Source organism: Microtus oregoni, unplaced genomic scaffold, assembly GCF_018167655.1.
Source record: "Microtus oregoni isolate MIOR12 unplaced genomic scaffold, Mior012 000011F_ref0000422, whole genome shotgun sequence".
Lineage (NCBI taxonomy): Eukaryota > Metazoa > Chordata > Mammalia > Rodentia > Cricetidae > Microtus > Microtus oregoni.
This window is the reverse complement of record NW_024543070.1, coordinates 16502528-16524115: the sequence shown is the minus strand read 5'-3', so window position 1 is coordinate 16524115 and position 21588 is coordinate 16502528. Positions and strand designations below refer to the sequence as shown.

At 44.6% G+C, this 21588-nt stretch overlaps 1 protein-coding gene across 22 annotated transcripts in view; it reads left to right on the top strand.

Moving 5' to 3' along the window:
- LOC121453419 (protocadherin gamma-C4) overlaps positions 1-21588 on the top strand; it is a 725389-nt gene that overhangs the window by 645727 nt on the left and 58074 nt on the right. Inside the window, exon 2 of one of the 22 annotated variants that reach the window (XM_041660204.1) lies at positions 10745-10817. The exons of 19 other annotated variants lie outside the window; for them this stretch is intronic. In XM_041660204.1, coding sequence (XP_041516138.1) covers positions 10745-10780 — 36 coding nt within the window. In that variant the 3' untranslated portion in view covers positions 10781-10817. Of the gene's footprint in view, positions 1-1162; positions 3575-5061; positions 7549-10744; positions 10818-21588 lie in introns of those variants that run through there. 2 more of the 22 variants (XM_041660198.1, XM_041660185.1) reach the window with 2 other exon arrangements.

The window sequence follows — 21588 nt, the reverse complement described above, 5'->3', positions numbered from 1 at the left end:
CACTTCCATAATTAAACTCTACATTCCTATGTCACACCTGGAGATTTGATTCAAGCTATTTGTGCATTAATATTTCCTTTCAAGTTAATGGTTTACACTTAGGAGTTGATCTTAATATAATTCACTGTAAATTTGGTGATTGAGCACAATTCTTCAACTGTTGTTAGTTCTTCCTACATATGTCTAAATTTGTCTTGAAGCCAAGAAGAGTATTTGAGTGTTTTGAGTAGTGTTTATACTTATGGAATTCCAAACTCAAAAAAGAAAAAAATCCTTAAGGTACTACACTTGAACTAGAATTATTCAAAATGCTATGATTGGTAGGGAGAGATTGCACCGTGTTTTAAAGCACAATCTAAACGATGTGGGGAGCTGTGAACAGAACTCTGAAAGCTGATTTGCAAGTCGCTGAAGATTCAGTTAGGATGCACCATATAGTTCATTTAAATAAAAGGGTAAAAGAGAAAATGCGCTCACATGTCATGTCATTAAATTCTTAAGGATGAACGAGCATTTAACAATCCCTGTATTGCATCTATATTATAACTAGAAATAATTTGTGGCGCTGATCATCTTTATTTCAAATGTGCCCTAAATAGTATGGAGTGCCCTGTCTCTAGCAATTATTCATGTGTCAGGTTTTCCCAAACCACTTGGTGGGGCTATTTTCCACGTGGCCTTGAGAAGAGTCTTACCTGGCTCCTCCACTGTGTGCATCTCCTCTGACAGGAGAAAACAGGCCTTTTACTCTATCATTGCTTGGTTAATAGCTATGCTACAGATTCCATCTCTGGGGGCTTTGTTCAATAGCAACACTGGAAAACAAATTCTAAACTCAAACTCCTTTGTTGCTTTTGTCCCAATATAGCTCTGTATACCTAATCCCATTGAATCTGTAAAGGCTTCTGGTTGCAATTTTATGAGTGGACTCTGGGCGCCGCTGTTGTCCAGTTCGCTGTAAGAGCTGACTCCCAGGCTCTACGGGTTGAAATTGTGAAAGTTCACTGAAGGCTTAAAGAGTGGGGGGGGACTTGAATCTTCTGCTTAGCAAATCAGATTAGAGACTGTGAGATCTTCAAACTTAGAGGGAGCGTTTGGGTTTTCCTCGTGGTGGAAGTAATTCGTGAAGCCTTCCCGCTTCACCCGGGAACCTCTGAGAAGGATGGAGCCCACAGTGAAACCAGGGAGCAGGACCCGGTGGAGGCAAGTACTCTTTCCGTTCTTGCTGCCTTTGTTCTGCACGGGGCTTTCGGAGCAAATCCGATATTCTATTCCCGAAGAAATGGCCATGGGCTCGGTTGTGGGAAACCTCGCTGTGGATCTGGGGCTGCCTGTTCGGGATTTACGGACTCGAAACCTCAGAGTTATCGCAGAGAAACCGTACCTTACTGTGAACCCTGAGAACGGGAACATAGTTGTGAGCGACAGAATAGATCGAGAATTACTGTGCTTCCAAAGCTCCCTGTGTGTCCTGCCCTTAGAGATTGTGGCAGAAAACCCCCTAAACGTCTTTCACATCAGCGTGGTGATAGAAGACATAAATGATAATCCTCCCCACTTCCTCCAAAAGAGTATTGTTTTACAAATCAATGAACTTGCAATTCCAGGCACTAGGTTTGGCCTGGAATCTGCCATAGACGAAGATGTAGGACTGCACTCCCTCCAGAGTTACCAGCTCAGTAAGAATGAGCATTTCTCTCTGGTGGTGAAGGACAAGGCTGAAGGCAAGGATGCGCCAGAATTAGTGTTAGAGAAGCCTTTAGACAGGGAAAAGCAGAGTTCCCAGCTCTTGGTCCTGACTGCGGTGGATGGGGGAGAACCAGTACTAACTGGCACTGCTCAAATTCAAATCGTGGTCACTGATGCTAATGATAATCCCCCAGTGTTCAGCCAAGACTCCTACAAAGTCAGTCTTAGAGAGAACGTGCCCTCAGGCACTTCTGTGGTAAAGGTGGTGGCCACCGACCAGGACGAGGGTGTCAATGCAGAGGTCACCTACTTCTTCAAATCAGTAGGAGATGATATTAGAAATAAGTTTATCCTAGATTACCAAAATGGAGAAATTAAATCTGAAGGCCCTATAGACTTTGAAACCAAGAGAACTTATACCATGAGCATAGAGGCCAAGGACGGTGGAGGTATGGCCACAGAATGTAAAGTTATTATAGAAATTCTCGATGAAAACGACAATGCCCCGGAAGCAGTTTTTACTTCGGTGTCCAATTCTATAACCGAAAATGCAGAACCTGGGACAGTGGTGGCTCTGTTCAAAACATATGATAAAGATTCAGAAGAAAATGGAAGGGTGACGTGCTTCATAAAAGAAACGGTTCCTTTTAGAATTGAATCTTCTGCCAGTAATTACTATAAGCTTGTAACTGATGGGGTTCTGGACCGGGAGCAGACATCAGTGTACAATGTCACCATCGTCGCCACTGATAGAGGCAAGCCACCCCTCTCCTCCAGCACAAGCGTCACGCTGCACGTTGGGGACATCAATGACAACGCTCCAGTTTTCCACCAGGCCTCCTACTTGATCCAAGTGGCTGAAAATAACCCGCCTGGTGCTTCCATTGCACAAGTAAGCGCCTCCGACCCGGATTTGGGGCCCAATGGCCATGTTTCCTACTCTATCATAGCCAGCGACCTGGAACCTAAATCGCTATGGTCCTACATATCCGTGAACCAGGACAGCGGGGTAGTTTTCGCACAGCGCGCCTTCGACCATGAGCAGCTGCGCTCCTTCCAACTGACATTGCAGGCGCACGACCAGGGCTCGCCCGCGCTCAGCGCCAACGTGAGCATGCGCGTGCTGGTGGGCGACCGCAACGACAACGCGCCGCGTGTGCTGTATCCCACGCTCCAGCCTGATGGCTCTGCGCTCTTCAATATGGTACCGCGCGCCGCCGAGCCCGGATACCTGGTCACCAAAGTGGTGGCGGTGGACGCAGACTCCGGACGTAACGCCTGGTTGTCGTATCACGTGCTGCAGGCCAGTGATCCCGGACTCTTCAGCCTGGGCCTGCGCACTGGCGAGGTCCGCACAGCGCGTGCCTTGGGTGACAGAGATGCAGCTCGGCAGTGCCTTCTGGTAGCTGTGCGTGATGGTGGGCAGCCACCGCTCTCGGCTACAGCCACGCTGCACCTGATCTTCGCTGACAGCCTACAGGAGGTCCTGCCAGACCTCAGCGATGACCCTCTGCCATCGGACCCCCAGAGTGAGCTTCAGTTTTACCTGGTGGTGGCCTTGGCCTTGGTCTCAGTACTCTTTCTTTTCGTTGTGATTCTCGCCATGGTCCTTCGTCTTCGACAGTCCCACAGTCCTGCAGCCTCAGACTGCTTTCAGTCTGGCCTCTGTTGTAAGACTAGACCAGGGGTTTCTCTCAACTACAGTGAGGGGACTCTGCCTTATTCCTACAATCTCTATGTTGCCTCCAATAGTCAAAAAACATCTCATTTTCTTACCTTAACGCCAGAAATGGTCCCTCCGCAAGATCTTTCAATGCAAGCTTCTGTGGAAGTGAGTGCCACTGAGGAGAACAAGACAGTCTCTGATTCTCTCGCTTCTACCCACGTGAGTTTCAATGTGCCTTTCATTCGCAATTTGTTTAATTTTCATATTCGATTGGAATGATTTTTTTAACAGGGTCCAGTTGTCCTGGAACTCACTGTGTAGACCAGGTTGGCATTGAACACACAGAGGTCCTCCTCCCTCTGCTGGAATTAAAAGTGTGTGCCACCACATCTGGCTTTGAAAGGAATATCTTAAAGCACATTATACTCACAATCTCCTGTTTGATTTGCACAATCTCACTTCCTTTCCTGTCTTTTCTCTATGGGCCAGTAACTGCCACCATTAGGCTTCAGAATTTTGAAATATTTTATCCATATACGTGAAAACTCAAAACATAGAAGTATTATGGCTCACTGCCTTTCAAGTAATTCTAAACAGTGTGTGTGTGTGTGTGTGTGTGTGTGTGTGTGTGTGTACACGCGCGCGCGCCATGTGGAGGTCAGAGGACAACTTTTGGGAGTTGGTTCTCTATTTCTACATTGTGAGTCCCAGGAACTTAACTCAGATTCTGTTAGGTTGGGCAGCAGGCGCCTTTACCTGCTGAGCATCTCATGCTGAGCCTACTCAAATATAAACTGAACTATACTTTTGTTTCTCTGTAGTTGTTTCTTGGGAGATCAATATCTTGAGCTTATGAGGCTTTTTCTTTATTAATATAAATTGAGAAATACTATGTACAAAAAGGTTCTCAAATATGATGTGATAATAATTTGGTGATAGTGTTCAGATATATTAAGGGTTCTTTTAATCCCATTTTTATGTCTGGTCTTTTCCCACGAGTATCTGTAAGTTTCCTTCCAATTTTATCTTCTGGCTACCAGAGGCTGGAGGCTAGCTCAGTTAGAGTTTATACTTAAGCACTGGAGATAGCTAAGGTCCACTGTCCTGCAGCCATCATCACACACAGCTTCTAGACACATGAAATATGTCCTCTCCTAGAATCTTTTCTACATTCTGATGTGCTTCTAAATGTACGGCCAATAATTCTCAGTTACTAAAATTAGGTCGGTTACCCAAGACAAGGTAATTTTATAGTATTCTTCAGATTCCTAGTTTTCTTACTAAAGTCTTACTCAACACCAAAGATCTACTGAAATTTTGTCTTATTGGGCAAAAACAGGAAAACACAAACAGCTACTGAAAATAATTTCAAGGAAGTGGGTTTGTAGGTAAAATATGAGAGAACTAAAATGCTCACTGAACTGTCCACTACTGTTAAATCTTTCTGTCTCCATCTCCACTTGAAGAACAGTAGATGGAGCTATTCAAGGTACAAGGCCAAAGTAATTCTCTCCCTTAGTTCAGGACTGTGCAGTAATTGGTTCGGACTCTGAGCGCCGCTGTTCAACCAGGGAGGAAAAAGCAGCGAAGCCCTGCTCGCTGACTTTGCAGGCGCCTAAAGCACAAAGCAGATAAAGACAAAAACACCTCTCGGAGGAAACTGGCCACAGGAGCGGGTCCCATCTCCTGATTGTCGGGTTCCAAGGCCTGAAAGGTGGATTCTGGTTTAAGTGGTCAAAGGCAGGATTGGAGATAATCCTCAAGTGACAATGATCCCTGCGCAATGGCGCGAGGATGGCAAAGGGCTGGTCTTGCTGGCTGTCCTCCTTGGGATCCTATGGAAGGCCGGATCCACCCAGATACGCTATTCAGTTCCTGAGGAGCTGGAGAAAGGATCTAGGGTGGGCAACATCTCCAAGGACCTGGGGCTGGAGCCCCGCGAGCTGGCGGAGCGAGGGGTCCGCATCGTCTCCAGAGGTAGGACTCAACTTTTCGCTCTGAACCCGCGGAGCGGCAGCTTGGTCACCGCGGGCAGGATAGACCGGGAGGAGCTGTGCATGGGGTCCATCAGTTGTCAATTAAATCTAGAGATTCTGATGGAAGATATAGGGAAAATCTACGGAGTGGAAGTAGAAGTGCGGGACATTAACGACAATGCTCCCTACTTCCGTGAGAGTGAATTAGAAATAAAAATGATTGAAAACGCCGCCGCTGGGATGCGGTTCCCTCTTCCCCACGCTTATGATCCAGATATCGGGAAGAACTCTCTTCAGAGCTACCAGCTCAGCCCGAATGCTCACTTCTCGCTTGAGGTGCAGAAAGGAGCTGATGGTAACAAGTACCCGGAGTTGGTGCTGGAGCGCGCACTGGACCGCGAGGAAAAGGCGGAGCACCTCCTGGTCCTCACAGCTTCAGACGCGGGGGACCCAGTTCGCACTGGCACGGCGCGCATCCGCGTGACAGTCCTAGACGCGAACGACAACGCACCTGTGTTTGCTCGGTCTGAGTACCGCATGAGTGTGCGGGAGAACGTGGCTGTGGGCACTCAGCTGCTGCAAGTCAATGCCACCGACCCGGACGAAGGAGTCAATGCGGAAGTGATGTATTCCTTCCGGTATGTGGACGACAAGGCGGCTAAAGTTTTCAAGCTAGACCGTCATTTGGGGACAATATCAACAATAGGGGAGCTGGACCACGAGGAATCGGGTTTCTACGAGATGGACGTGCAAGCAACCGACAAGGCGGGATATTCTGCACGGGCCAAAGTCCTCGTCACAGTTCTGGACGTGAACGACAATGCTCCTGAAGTAACCATCACATCCCTCACCAGCTCTGTTCCAGAAAACTCTCCCCGAGGGACATTAATAGCCCTTTTAAATGTAAATGATCAAGACTCGGGGGAAAATGGACAGGTAGTCTGTTCCATCCAGGAGAATCTGCCCTTTAAATTAGAGAAATCTTACGGAAACTATTATAGTTTAGTCACAGACACAGTCCTAGACCGAGAACAGGTTCCTAGCTACAACATCACAGTGACCGCCACTGATAGAGGAAGCCCGCCCCTGTCAACCGAAACTCACCTCTCGCTGATCATAGCAGACACGAATGATAACCCACCCGTTTTTCCTCAGGCCTCTTACTGGGCCTACATCCCAGAGAACAATCCTAGAGGGGCCTCCATCGCATCCGTGACCGCCCACGACCCCGACAGTGACAAGAATGCCCAAGTCACTTACTCCCTAGCTGAGGACACCCACCAGGGCGTGCCCCTTTCCTCCTACGTCTCCATCAACTCGGACACTGGTGTCCTGTATGCACTGCACTCCTTTGACTATGAGCAGTTCCGAGACCTACAACTGCAGGTGATGGCGCGTGACAGCGGGGACCCGCCGCTCAGCAGCAACGTATCACTGAATCTGTTCGTGCTGGATCAGAACGACAATGCCCCCGAAATCTTGTACCCCACTCTCCCTACGGACGGTTCTACTGGGGTGGAGCTAGCGCCCCGCTCAGCAGAGCCTGGCTATCTGGTGACGAAGGTGGTGGCGGTGGACAGAGACTCAGGACAGAACGCCTGGCTGTCCTACCGTCTGCTCAAGGCCAGCGAGCCAGGGCTCTTCTTGGTGGGGCTGCACACGGGCGAGGTAAGCACGGCTCGAGCCCTGATGGACAGAGATGCTCTCAAGCAGAGCCTCGTAGTGGCTGTGCAGGACCACGGCCAGCCCCCTCTCTCCGCTACTGTCACGCTCACTGTGGCGATCGCCGACAGCATCCCCGACGTCCTGGCGGACCTGGACAATCTGGAGTCTCCTTCTACCTCCGAAAGCTCAGGGCTCACGCTCTATCTGGTGGTGGCTGTGGCGGCGGTCTCCAGCGTCTTCCTGGTCTTTGTTCTGGTGCTGCTGGCGCTCAGGCTGCGGCGCTGGCACTCACTGCGCCTGCTCGGGGCTGCGGGACCCGGATTGGCTGACGTTCCAGCCTCTCACTTTGTGGGCGTAGACGGAGTGCAAGCTTTCCTGCAGACCTATTCGCACGAGGTCTCACTCACTGCAGGCTCCCGAAAGAGTCATTTGATTTTCCCGCAGCCCAACTATGCAGACACGCTCATTAGCCAGGAGAGCTGCGAGAAAAGCGAGCCTCTTTTGCTATCGGGTGATTCAGTATTTTCTAAAGATAATCATGCATTAATTCAGGTGAGTCCATTCTGAGCTTGGAGTGAACTATCCTTCTCATATAGATGATTCATGGGTATTTGGAATTAATAAAGCAGTCACCAACAACAACCTAGCCACCATGTTTGGTTTAAAGGATATTGTTGCCCGCAACTATTGCATGATATAAAAGTTTCTACTTTGTATTACTCTGTGCCCTATAATATGGTAGCTTAGTTCACCAAAGATAATGCTCTTTCCACATTTAATTCTTTTTCCTTTTGATCATGAGGCATCTTTATGTCGATTATTTGATGCCAGTTTATCTGTTAGGACTACAGAAGTTGTGGGTGTAACTCAAAACTCAGAGGTAGAGACTCGCCTGTATGGAGACCCTAGATTCAATCCTCAGGAAAGGCTGAGGAAACACGAATTCCCCTAGAGTGAAGAAACAAAATTTATTGGAAAGTTACAGTTGCTTGTCTTTCTTCTAACCTCCCTTTCTGGGGATTGAACCAAGATCTGAGCTAAACACTTTACCTCTGGGCTAATACGTCCCTAGCCCCAACAGAATGGCCTTTAGTTGCATTTAAATCTGCCAGTGAATTCATATACTGCATTTAATGCCCTTTAAATAATATTATGTCTGGTCATTAGGGATCATACATATATTTCTTGTAAAAGTTGCTTGTACCTGTTTGTCTGTGTCCGTATGAATGTATGCACACGTACAGAAGCTGGATGAAGGAACTGTGTGTTCTCTATCACTTTCTGCCTGTTCATTTGAGGCAAGCTCCTTCCCTGAACCCGGGACTCACATTTTCTCACTAGTCTGGAAGTCAGCAAGCCCCAGAAGTCCCCTGCTCTGACCCCATGGAGAGGGTTATAGTCCTCTGTGGGACGCCCCAGATGGTTTATGGCTGCTGAGATCCAAATGCCCAGTGTGCATGACTGCGCAGCAGGCACTGTAGACGCCTATGGTCTCTTCAGCTCCGTCCTTAGACTTTCTTGATATAGTTTCGTGTTTTCAGTTGTTTGACTTCCAAGTATGGTGAATTTTATCTCCTACACGCTTGAAATTTTTCTCAAATATATGATTTATGTGTTGTCACGAGGAAGAACTGTAAAGGCATTTCACCTGTTAGACAGTTCAGTAGTGCAATATGTGTGTAATTATAAAGTTAAACATCTCTCTTATCATTTTTACCTGCACTGATGATATTTAAAATATCCAGAATTCACCAATGTATCACAAGCACGAGTTATTATTGCCATTTACACAGTGAAGAATTTCTCGAGCAAAAGCCTTTAAGATTTTAAACATTAAGATTTAATATATTCATTCTTCACTAAGTTTCCCCTTTCATAAACAAAATTTTCTGGAAAGTGTAGGTCCTAAGTGCTAACTTAGAACTGGTGGGGTTTTTTTCTATTTATGTGTTGTCTATCTATTAAAAACATAATAATTGGTTTCCAAATTTATTGAAGAGATTAGTGATACTTAGAGAAGGAAGGGTAATCCAATGGCCCCCAAATAAAATAAGATCCCATTGGAGTGAACTCTTTTAAAAACACTTTCCCTCAACTGCAATACTGGGGAGCAGAGACTGGGGAGTTCACTCCAATGGGATCTTGGACAACTTTACTGGGAGATGATGACAAAAAACAGAAAATTGGAGGTTTTTGTTTTGTCTGTATGAAAATGGACTGTATGGGGGTGCAGAACAACAGTTGTAGCGTTCAATTATTGTGGGTGGTTGTTGATATTCAGATACATGTTGGCTGTTTTCTGAGAGTAACTGGCAGAGGGTTTGGGTATTCACATTTCTCCTAGTTCCGGTAATCAAAGTACATGAGGAACTCGTCTTCCTGTGTGTTATGGAGATGGGTATACATTCGTTCCACCTCTAAATCAAAGGGTTCAGCTATAAATTAAAAATTGTACTTCTACTGAAAATTACAATGTAATCTGGCAGCAGAAATTCTTCCATCTCTTTTCTTTTGAGAGAGGAATTAAAGCTGCTACAGCCTGCACATCTCGCTAGAACTACACAGTTCACAGATCACTTTTCTATGAATTGGAAGGCTAATCATCCCCACTATCCCCACTTCCTCAGTAATGTGCAACTGGACCTAGCCCTGGTCATAGTGGTAGATGCTGACTCCAGGCCTGGCTGACCTGCTGGCTACCTGAGATTCAGTCTGTGGCTGCCAACAAAGAATACGTGGCTCTCTCACAAGGAGTTGCCGGCAGAACTCTGTGGTGGCGGAGAGATGCCCCCACTTAACCGCCTTTGTACCATGCCCTGTCTAGGCTAACATTCTTGTCAAGCACTGCCGTATCTCAGCGACCACTATGCAAAATTGCTTTCCAATTCCGTCTTAATTTCTACCTGGTCATTGTCTGAGTTTGCATTTCTGTTTCACTGTTCCTGGCTACACTCTTTGTGCTGGTTTTTGAAGTACTGAGGATGCTTTCTACTCCCCTTTTAGGCCCCAGGTTTTAGCTTCAGGGTGTCTCTTAGTCCAAAATGTCATAATCCTACCAGTGTGTACTGCGCCTGTAAACTCAGGGACGAGTGGAATTCTTTCTTGGAAACTCTGCTCCTCGGGACTCAGTCAAAATCTCACTGAAGGACCCTGGGTGGGGTAGGGGTGACTGATCATTCTGATTGCAGGGAGCCCAAATCCATCCATCTGGGCACAAGAACTTCTCCATAAAGTTTAAGTTCAGTCTCAAGCAGATTTTCTCATGGCCTGAACTCTTGTCAGAGATCTCAGGGAGAAACAATTTTGGCAACATCTTGTGGTGAGAAGCTTTGACACTGTGAGCACGAGAGGTCATGGCCAGGCATGGTAGGAACAAATGATCCACAGTATTTAGTGTTTGTAGTCAGTAAACACTTGATTACATACTTTACACTCTATATTTAGTAACTTTACCTTGATATTCAGATTGTGTTTATCTAAAGAGCGGGACAAATCTTGATCGGGGCATCAGGAAAAATACACTTTCACATCTCAAAACCAGTTTATCAGATACCTGGCCTTTTCTAATGAGAAATCTCTCACCACACAAAGACAGCCTGGGGCTGGAGAGGTGATGGTTCAAAGGTTAAGAGCAGATATTGCTCTTTGGAAGGGTTGGGGGTTCATTTTCCTGCTCTCACAAATGTTGACCCACAACTCCAGCTCCAGGGGATCCAATTTGACTTTTTTTTTTTTTTTACCTCCACAGGCACCTGCAAATACCCACACAAACAATTGCACATAATTAAAAAGACAATTAGAATGAACAATCTGGCTAATGCCCACCTGTGGGATCTACTAAAGACTAAAGACTAGCCAGGCGGTGGTGGCACACGCCTTTAATCCCAGCACTCGGGAGGCAGAGGCAGGCGGATCTCTGTGAGTTCGAGACCAGCCTGGTCTACAAGAGCTAGTTCCAGGACAGGCTCCAAAGCCACAGAGAAGCCCTGTCTCGAAAAACCAAAAAAAAAAAAAAAAAGACTAAAGACTAAGAAAAGACAAGCACATCCACAAGATTCTAGTAGTGAATTCAAGGCCAGCCTGAGGCTACAGAGTGAAACTTAATCTCAACAGACAAAACAAAGCAATCAACAAAATGGAATTTCCCTTGTGGTAATAGGTGGCTACCAGTAAGGCAGGGGCCAGGGGTCCTTCCTGTATCTCCCAGCAGCATATACTGATAGTGTTGAATTGTTGAAAATTGGTCCACTGATAAGTGTGGCTATTTATAGATTGAGCTATTATGTACTTACCTAGCCAATACTACATTTTCTGAACTATTAAAGCCTTATAGTAAGTCTTAAAGCCAAGTAGTTAAGCTAGCCACATTTTTAGTATTTGTTAATATCAATTTGACTGTACTTGGTGTTATATTTCCAAATAATTCCAACCATCTTGTCAATTCCAGCTACAAAAGTGTGCAGGGTTTTGTAATGGGATTGCATTGAATTTATAGCTCTTCTGTGATGGTAGGAGAATCACTTTTAACAATATTGAGATTTGCTAATTTGTGAACATGGTATATATTTCTATTTAATTAAAGCTGGTAAAAGTTATCTCAGCTATGTTTTGTAGTTTTTACTAATGAGGGTTTCTTAATTTTAAAAATTATTTCTTTTTTATGTGTGTATATGTGAGGGTTTGCCTGTATGGACGTGCACAGTGTGTGTGCCTGCTGCCCATGGATGCCTGAAGAGGCATTAGATCGCCTGTAATTGGAGTTACAGATGACTGTGAGCCACCATGTAGGTGCTGGGAACTCAACCTCAGTCCCCCAAAGAATAGCCAGTGATCTTAACTACTAAGCCATTTCTCCGGCATGATTAAATTTTATTTTTAAGTGGTATATAAAAACGTAAAACTTGAACACAATATTTAGGGAATTGTGTGATGTTTTGATATATTCACATTGTGAGATATTCAAATCAGGTCAAAGTGTCTGTCTCCTTAAATATCATTTCTCTCCATGAAGCTTGCAAAATCCTTTCTTCTAGCTCATTGTATCATTGTTGGCTGTTGTTTCCCTTCTGCAGAATTGCACCACCAAACTTGTGGGTGCTGTCTAGCTCAAACTTAGTAGTCATTAATCAGCCTTTCTCTGCCTTACCCCCGCTCTTCTTAGTCTTTGGTAAAACAACACCCCCAGCCCTTTTTGAGACGGGATTTCACCGTGTATGCCTGACTACTGACTAGCCTGGAACTTGCTACATAGACCAGGCTGGCCTTGAACTCACAGAGATTCCCTTTCTTCTGTCTCTCAGAGTGCTGGAATTAACAGTATAAACCACCATGCCTGGCACAATTGTGCTATTAACCCCTATGAGATCAACTACTTTAGATCCAAATGTGAGTGAGATGTTATGGTACTTGTCTTTTTGCCTATAGCGTATTTTGCTTAACATAGTTGACCCCAGTTCCATCCACGTTGCTACAAATGACAAGATTTCATCCTTTTGAGGCTGAGTAGCATTGCATTATGTATATGTGCCAGATTTTCTTTATCCATCAGGTGATGAATACTTATCCTGTGTCTATTTCTTTACTAAGAAAAGGTTGAGGGACTTAAATATTTTCATTAAACTGTTTAACTATGATATTTTGTTTTCATAATTAGTATTGCATCTTTTAAATTTATATTCTTTCTTTCTTGTTTTTAATTTACAGAAAAATACCAGTTTTATTTTGTAGATGTTTAAGACAGAGATTCACTGTGTAGCCCAGACTGCCCTTGAATTTTCTATATACCCCAACCAAGCTGGCTTTGGACTCAAGAACTCAGAATCCTCCTGTCTCTTCCTCCCAAATCCAGGAATTATGGGCATGTATGTACACTACCATGCCTGGGTAATGCTGTGCACATTTTATACGATCTCAAAAGCAAGTTGTGTAGGGTACTATAGCCTCATGCTATATTATGTAAGCCTGAACTATCTCTGCTTCCATTCCCTACAGTGTGCAGGTTGGAAGAGCCCACACAGAAACAGTAAGCATTGGTGTCTGTCCAAGTCCAGCAGTGGATTCTTTATTAACTAATTTATGTTACAAGTATTTATTGACTCCCTAACAGTAGCAAAAGCCTGTCCTAACTGACAGATGCGAGAAGGTGGATGACGTGATTCCTGCCTTAGTGAGGCCGCTGTTTCACGTGGACTTTAGACGCAGCAATCTTAGAGTGCAACCAGACCTATTCTCTAAGTCGGGAAGGACTGGGGGTGATCAGAGTGAGGCCTGAGGGATTAGTAGAATTTATTGAGGCAACAGAGTGAAAGAAAGGAGGTTGCCAGGCAGAGGGACTAGCATGTGCCAGGACCCTAAATCCAGAAGAGGTGTGTGAGTCGTGGCCACGGAAAGAGTTAGGGGTACTGGAAATGGAACACGAGGTGAGACTGGCAAAGGGAACAGAGCCTTGGAATCTTACTGGAGATTCTGGGTTCTGTTTTAAGTTCTTTTGTGTTTAGATGTTGTTAAATGGTTTTTAAATAAGACAATGACAAAATATTATTCAAAATGTAAAGATTCTTGTGTGGAGATGTGATCTGTGAGGGTCGTAAGTGTTAACAGGAGGCTACTTGTTCATTTCCTGGCCATTTAGATCTGAAATAATCACTCAGAGACTATATTATTTACAATACTATTTGGCCAATAGCTTAAGCGTGTTTTTGGCTAACTCCTATATCTAAAAGTTAATCCATTTCTATTAGTTTATATTTTATCACGAGAGTTGTGGCCTACCAGCAAGGTTCCGGCTGAAGGCTTGCGTCTTTCTCTTCTGGCGGCTCCAGGGCTTCTCCTTAACTCCGCCTACTCTCTCCTCCTCTATCTGCTTGGAACTCTTGCCTTGTCCTATTCTGCTAAGCCACTGGCCAAAACACCTTTATTCATTTACCAATAAAAGCAACACATATACAGAAGGACTTCCCGTACCACATAAGGAAACACTTAGAGGCTACATAGAGAACTATGGCAATATGGCTAGTAAGAAATATTGCTGGAGGGCCAATAAGATGGCTCAGGGGTAAAGCCTAGTCCCCCAAAAGTGTGATTGCCCTAGTTGAAACCCTGGAACTCACTTAAAAGGCCAGACTCAGTAGTATGCATCTGTAACCCCAGCACTCCTACAGTGAGATTGGAGGCAGAGAGAGAATGGCCTTGGAGACTGAGGGTCAGTGAGCCTGGAGTATGCAGTGAAGTAGCCAAAACAAAGGGCCTGCCTCAACAAGATGGAGGATGAGAACAGATTCCCCAAAGTCGTCCTCTGATCTCCACCCGTGCAACATACATGTCTACACGCACACACACGCACACACCATACATGTCTACACTCACACACCATACATGTCTACACGCACACACACATGCCCACACCATATACATGAATGTGTGCACACATATATACATGTCTACACGCACACACACACATGCACACAACATACATGTCTACACGCACACACACATGCACACACCATACACACCATACACATGAATGTGTGCACACATATATACATGCACACACCATACACATGAATGTGTGCACACATATATACATGCACACACATGCACACAACATACATGTCTACATGCACACACATGCACACAACATACACACCAAACACATGAATGTGTGCACACATATATACATGCACACACCATACACATGAATGTGCACACATATATACATGTCTACACATGCACACATGTTCACCCCACGCATGAAAAGGGAAGAGAAGTGGATCTAAAAATAAAATGAGTGAGCTGGATAAGGTGGCACATGCCTTTAATCACAACACTTGGGAGGCAGAGGCAGGCAAACCTCAGAGTTCAAGGCCAACCTGGTCTACAGAGTGAGTTCCAGAACAGCTAGAGATAAACAGAAAAACTGAGAGGGGAAAAGTGGATTAGGAACATATTTTAAAAGTAGATTCAATGAGACCATGTTGAAATCGGTCGTTATAAGTTCCATGAGGGCAGGCATTGTTTTGCTTATTAATGTATTCTTCAGCACTAGGAGACAGAGGCAGGCAGATCTCTGTGACTTTGTTGGCAGCCTGGGCTACAGAGTTCCAGAGCAGCCAGAGCTACACAGAAAACCGTGCTCCACCCCCATACTGACTCAGTAGAGACAGCGAGTGGAGGGGGACTGAGTGATTGTCAGGCATCTTAGTCACTGTTTCATTGCTGTGAGGAGACATCATGTCCAAAATAACTTATAAGAGAAAGCATTTAATTAGGAGCTTGCTTACAGTTTCAGAGGGTTAGCCCATGATTGTTATGGCAAGGATCGTGGTAGCAGCAGACATGGCGCTGGAGAAGTAGCTGAGAGCTTACATACATCCCGATCTGCCAGAGGCAGCAGGCAGAAAGAGACACTGGTCCTGGAGTGGGCTTCTGAAACCTCAAAGCCCACCCCACAATAACACAGCTCCTTCAACAAGGCCACACCTCCCAGCTCTTCCCAGACAGTTCCACTAACTGCAGACCAAGCACTCAAACATTTGAGCCTGTGGAAGCCATTCTCACTCAAACTCTTCATCAGGTCTTCAAAACAAGCGATTATACAGATAAAGGGACCATGTAGTTATGTGTAGAAGACTAGAGAATGGATCTAAAAACAAGAGGATGTCCAGGTTGAATCCTGAGAAACAGCAAGTGTAGATGTCAAGTGTGTGGTTGAACATTTGGTCACTGTTTCATCTGTCCAGATGGGTGGGTTCCCACAAGACTGAGCAAGATAAGTGTTCTGGTAGCCCTATGCTGGTCTGTTTTGGGAGTTCCTGGCTAACTTATCCCGGATTTATTTTTTTTAATTAATTTATTTTTTATTTATTTATTAAAGATTTCTGTCTCTTCCCTGCCACCGCCTCCCATTTCCCTCTCCCTCCCCCAATTAAGTCCCCCTCCCTCATCAGCCCAAAGAGCAATCAGGGTTCCCTGCCCTGTGGGAAGTCCAAGGACCACCCACCTCCATCCAGGTCTAGTAAGGTGAGCATCCAAACTGCCTAGGCTCCCACAAAGCCAGTACGTGCAGTAGGATCAAAAACCCATTGTCATTGTTCTTGAGTTCTCAGTAGTCCTCCTTGTCCACTATGTTCAGCGAGTCCGGTTTTATCTATGAGACCATAAGAAGTACCCTATACCTCTCTGCACCCAGCTGTGTCTGATTCATAATGTCCACTCTCCAAACTAGTCCTAGTATTCAGGTGTTTTCTGTGTCTGGTATTCTGCTTAGATATAATTTTTGGTTAAATAAAAAAAAATGAATGGAAGGATCTTGCTATGTCGTCCATGCTTGCCTTAAACTTGCCATCCTCCTGCCTTCACTTTCTAGGTACTGAGATTATGGAGGGCATACCATGACCAGACCTTTGAGGGTTTTTTTTTTTAACTTTTTTTCCCACATGACTGTCTGTTCTCCATTAGTTTTCTGTTAGGTGCTGAACTAAAATTCATGGTTCTGCATGCACCAGGAAAATGCTACTGAACTACAGCTCTTCATGGAAATCTGTAATTTTTTTTTCTGTTCAATTTTTGTCTGTTGAATTTTACAAGTGGTAAAATTTAGGAGGATTGCATAGGCTAAAGGATGCTTATCATTCATAGAGAAATCCTTGAGCACTAATGTCAAACGTGCATAAAGTCCTCAGCACTGAAAGTTTGACATCAATAACATTGATGATATAAGGCCAGGTGAGGTGGTGGCGCACGCCTTTAATCCCAGCACTCGGGAGGCAGAGGCAGGAGGGGATTGCCACCCAGTCTGATGATCCACATAATTTCACTTGTTTACTTGTTTAGGAATCAGCGTCCCATGTACCATGGACTGGCCTCAAACCCCAAGCATAACTAAGGCTGGTCTTCAATTCTTCATTCAACTGCCTCTACCTCCCACGTGCTGGGATTACAGAAGTGTACCCCCGTGTCCAGCTAGTCATTTTTCTAGTATCATTCTTTGATGGAGAATGTATCTATTGATCACCACCACCACCACCACCACATAATCCATGTGCGTGGCTCATGCTTGTAATTCCGGCATTCAGGGAGTGGAGGCAGGATGAGCCAAAACTCAAGTCCATCCTTAGCTACACAGAGATTTCTAGGCCATCTTGGACTAAATTAAGCCCTGTCTCAAAACAATAAATAAATAAATAAATAAATAAGTAACAGGTGGCAAAGGGGGAGAACTGAATGTGTGAAGAAGAATCGGAGCAGAGCGGTGAATCGTGTCTGTGGAGAGCTTCCAGTCTTCCCTCCTCTTACTCCCCTGTTGTTCCTCCCATCTCCGACGTTTCATTCATTTATTTAGTATCCTTCCGGCATCTCCTATGTGAAAGTCTGTATGTTATACCCACACACAATGTGCATGCATGTGTATGTTGCTGGGGATTGAACCAAAGGCCTCAAACATGCTAAACAAACCCTATACCACTGAGTTATGCCCCAGATCTTCCCTACCCCTTCTCTTTAGAGAGAGTATCTTATAACCCAAGCTGGCATGACTCTGAACTTCTGATCCTTCTACCTCCACCTCCCAGTTATGAGATTAGTAGCATGGGCCACCCATGCTGTTTATGTGGTGCTAGGATCAAACCTAGGGACTCTGTGTGTGCTAGGTATTATGGTGTTTAGTTTTCATTGTCAAGTTGACAAAATCTAGAATCTAGAGAGTCTTAGTTAGGAATTGCCTGGATCAGTTGGCCTGTGGGCATGTCTGCAGGAAATTATCTTGGTTATGTTAATTTAAGTGATAAGGACTCACCCTCTGGGGTTGGTGCCATTCCCTAAATCCATTGTTCTTAACCTTTCTAATGCTGCAATCCTTTAATACATTTCTTCATGTTATGGTGACCCCCAACCATAAAATTATTTTCATTGCTATTTTGCTGTGGGATAATGGTCTATATACCCTGATTGGCCAGTAGCCAGGTAGGAAGTATAGGCGGGGCAATCAGGCAGGAAGTAGAGGCAGGGCAACGAGAACAGGAGAATTCTGAGAAGAGGAAAGAGTCAGTCTGTAGTTGTCACCCAGACATAGAGGACGCAGATAAGAATGCCTTGCTGGTGAAAGGTACCAAGCCACGAGGCTAACACAGATAAGAATTATGGGTTAAGGTGTAAGAATTAATTAATAAGAAGCCTGAGCTAATAGGCCAACCAGTTTATGATTAATATAGACCTCTGTGTATTTCTTTGGAACTGAACGACTGCGGGACCTAGTGGGACAGAAACCTCTTTCAACACTACTTCATAACTGTAAGTTTGCTATTGTTATGAACTGTAATGTAAAATACATGATATGCAGTATATCTGATATATGACCCCTGTGAAAGGATCATTCAATCCCCCAAAGGGGTCACAACCCACAAGTTAAGAACCACTGCCCTGGATAGAGGCTCCTGAACTGTGTTAGGAGTAGAGAGAGTGAGCTGATCCAAAGGATGCGTGCATTACTTCACCCTATGCTATCCTTAACTGCGGGTGAAAGGTGACCAGTAACCTCAGACTCCCCCTGCTGAGAATTCCCTTCCATGATAGACGAGAGCTTGGAATTGTGAGCTCACGTGACCTTTTCCTCGAGTGCATTGTCAGGACGTTCTACCACAGCAGCAGAAACAAAGCTAAGAACTAGCAAGCAGTCTGCCACTGAAGGTGTCTCTCCTGCCTGCCAGTTCCTGCATCTCTGGATTTCCTGCCTAGCTCTATTCTGCCTGGCTATTGGCCAAATCAGCTTCTTTTTTAACCAATGGTAATAAAACATATTCACAGCCTACCTCCCGCATCTCTCTTCCGACTGAGCTATATACCAAGTCTGCTATTTTAGAAATGCTGATTTGCAGTTAACTGACTTTACAGATGGAGCATCTCAAAGATACAAAGTGTCAACCATATACACGGGGTATAAGTATAGATACGGGTTTGTATGTATGTGCACTTACATATGTATATATACATGCATATGCATATGTATATATGTACTTTTTTGGGTTTTCAAGACAGAGTTTCTCTGTGTAACAGCCCTAACTGTGCTGGAACTCACTTTGTAGACCAGGCTGGCCTCAAATTCACAGGCATCTGCCTGCCTCTGTCTCCCAAGTGCTGGGATTAAAGGCGTGCACCACCACCAGGCTGCGTACACCATTTTATGAGCCTTTTGAGAATAGGTTGTAGATATTGTGCCTTGCTATTCCTAAGTATTTTGTTATATATTTTCTAGGAACAATGGCATTTTTTTAAATAATCACATTTCAGTGATGAAAGTCAGAAAATGACACTAATATGATTGCTGCGTCTACAATCTACTTTGAAATTTTACCATTATTTGCTTATTCACTCATTTTTACTTCCTAAGATTCATTTTATCTTATGTGTTGTGTCTGCATATATGTATGTGTGTCACATGCATGCTTGGTGCCCGAGGAGGTCAAACAAAGGTGTTGAATCTCCTGGAACCGAAGTCACACACAGTTGTGAGTGACCATATGGGTACTGGGAACTGAACTGGGTCCTCTGAAAGAGCAACAGATGCTCTTAACTGCTGAGCCGTCTCTCCAGCCCAATATTTATTTATTTTTACTATGCATGTGGCATATTTGTATATGTGGGGGAGTGTGTCCCTCAGTCACTTTCCACATTTCCACGTTTTTCAGAGTTTCTCATTGGACCTAGAGCTCACCATTTTTGGCAAGACTGACAGCAAGCCTCCAGTGTTGCCTGTCTCTGCCCACAAAGGATAGGGTTATAAACCTCATGGATGGCGGGGGTCCAGATGTACAGAAAATGGTTTACCTGGGGTGGGATGGGTGGCTCAGCAGGTAAAAATACTTGGAGCACAATCCTGATGAACTAAATTTGAACCTCGGCACCCACATTAAAATCCAGATGTGGGGACCACAGCTGTGAACCCAGCAGTCTACGGTGAGATGGGAGGCACTCACAGGAAAAATGACTGGAAGCTCCTGGTCCAAGTAACCTTAGAGTACACCGTGCAATGGTAGAACAACAAGAGACGCTGGCTCATTGTGGAAGGGAGAGCTCTCTTCTGACCTCAAACACACACACCCAGCACATACAAACACAGAGAGGGGGAAGAGATTTTAAATTAAAACTATAAAAACTATATTTAAAAGAAAGCACTATCCACCAAGTCATCTCTCCAAACCTTTACCATGATTTTTGTGCTTTTTTTTCCTTTAAAAGTTTGAGTCCAGGAGTATATGTTGTATTTAGTCATTGTGTGTCTTTAGTCCACTTTAGTCTGAAACAGTTAGTTCCTAAGCTTCCTCTTGGTATATGAAACCAGGACTCTGAAGTTTGTAAGCCTTGTGTTTCACAGGATGCCCTTGTGTTTGTCAAATGTTTCCTTGTGGTTATATTTAAACTAGGCACTTGGGGTAGTTCTATATTAGTTATCTATTGTCCTGTCACAAAATATGTAAACTAAGCTCCTTAAAACACTGTTTCGTTAGCTTTGTAGGTCAGGGCCCTATGTCTGCTGTGTGGGTCAGGGCCCTATGTCTGCTGTGTGGGTCAGGGCCCTATGTCTGCTATGTGGGTGTCTCTGCCTCAAACTGTAAAAAGGATACCACTTTGGTCAACTTTCTCACATAGTTACCAACAAACTTCAGTTCCTTGCAGGTTGTTGGAATGAGGCCCCAGTTCCTTGCTGCCTGTTAGCTGGAGTTCTGCCTTAGCTTCTTGTTTTGTGGACTGTCCGGGAAGCAGCTCCATCATGACATAGTTTCCCTCAGAACAAGTAAAGGAGGGAGCCAGAGGAGGATAATGTGACGGATGCCACAATCTCTATGTAAATCCCAATTTGAAAGTGTCCTGTGTTACTTTAAATATATTCAGGTCATTAAAACGAAATCATTTGGTCCAGCCCACACTCAGGAGAGACGATTTTCGCTCCACTTACAGTAATTTTCTGTATTTTGGCTGTCATATTGTAAGAAGTAATTTCTCCTTTGTTTATTTGTGTGTGGCTGTGTTTGTTCAGTAAAATGTATTTCATTTCTGCTGTTTTTATTTTTCATCTCAAATTGCTCTAGATTTTATCCATAAGAACCTCTTCAAGCTGGTCCCCCTGTCTCTTTGTCATGCTGGCATCATTTTTCTTGAGCCATTTCTTATTTTCAGATATAAGAAGATATTCCAGGCTCGCTTTGTATGTTGCCTGTTCCAGTCCTAAGATAGGTGATTTTACCTGTATCAGAGAGTTCCTGCCTCTTTGTCGTAGGGGATGGTACTTAGGACCTAAGGTCTGAGTGCTGTCTGCTCACTTGTGGTGGCCTGTCACTGTTTCTAGGCCTTTTCAGCAGGTGGGGCCAGAAAACACAAACAGACCAGATCAACATCTGTCCACATACACACTCTTGAGATCATAGCATCATGTTGATGCCTGCCATTCAGGTTGTTCTTGCACTTCTCCCTTTCCTCCAGATCTTCTTTCCCAACAATGAGAGCATGACTGCCAACATGATGAACACAATCGCTTTTGCTCAAACCTAATAGATACGGGAAGTCGATTCTGAATTGCTACACCCATGCCAGCGAGAGAAA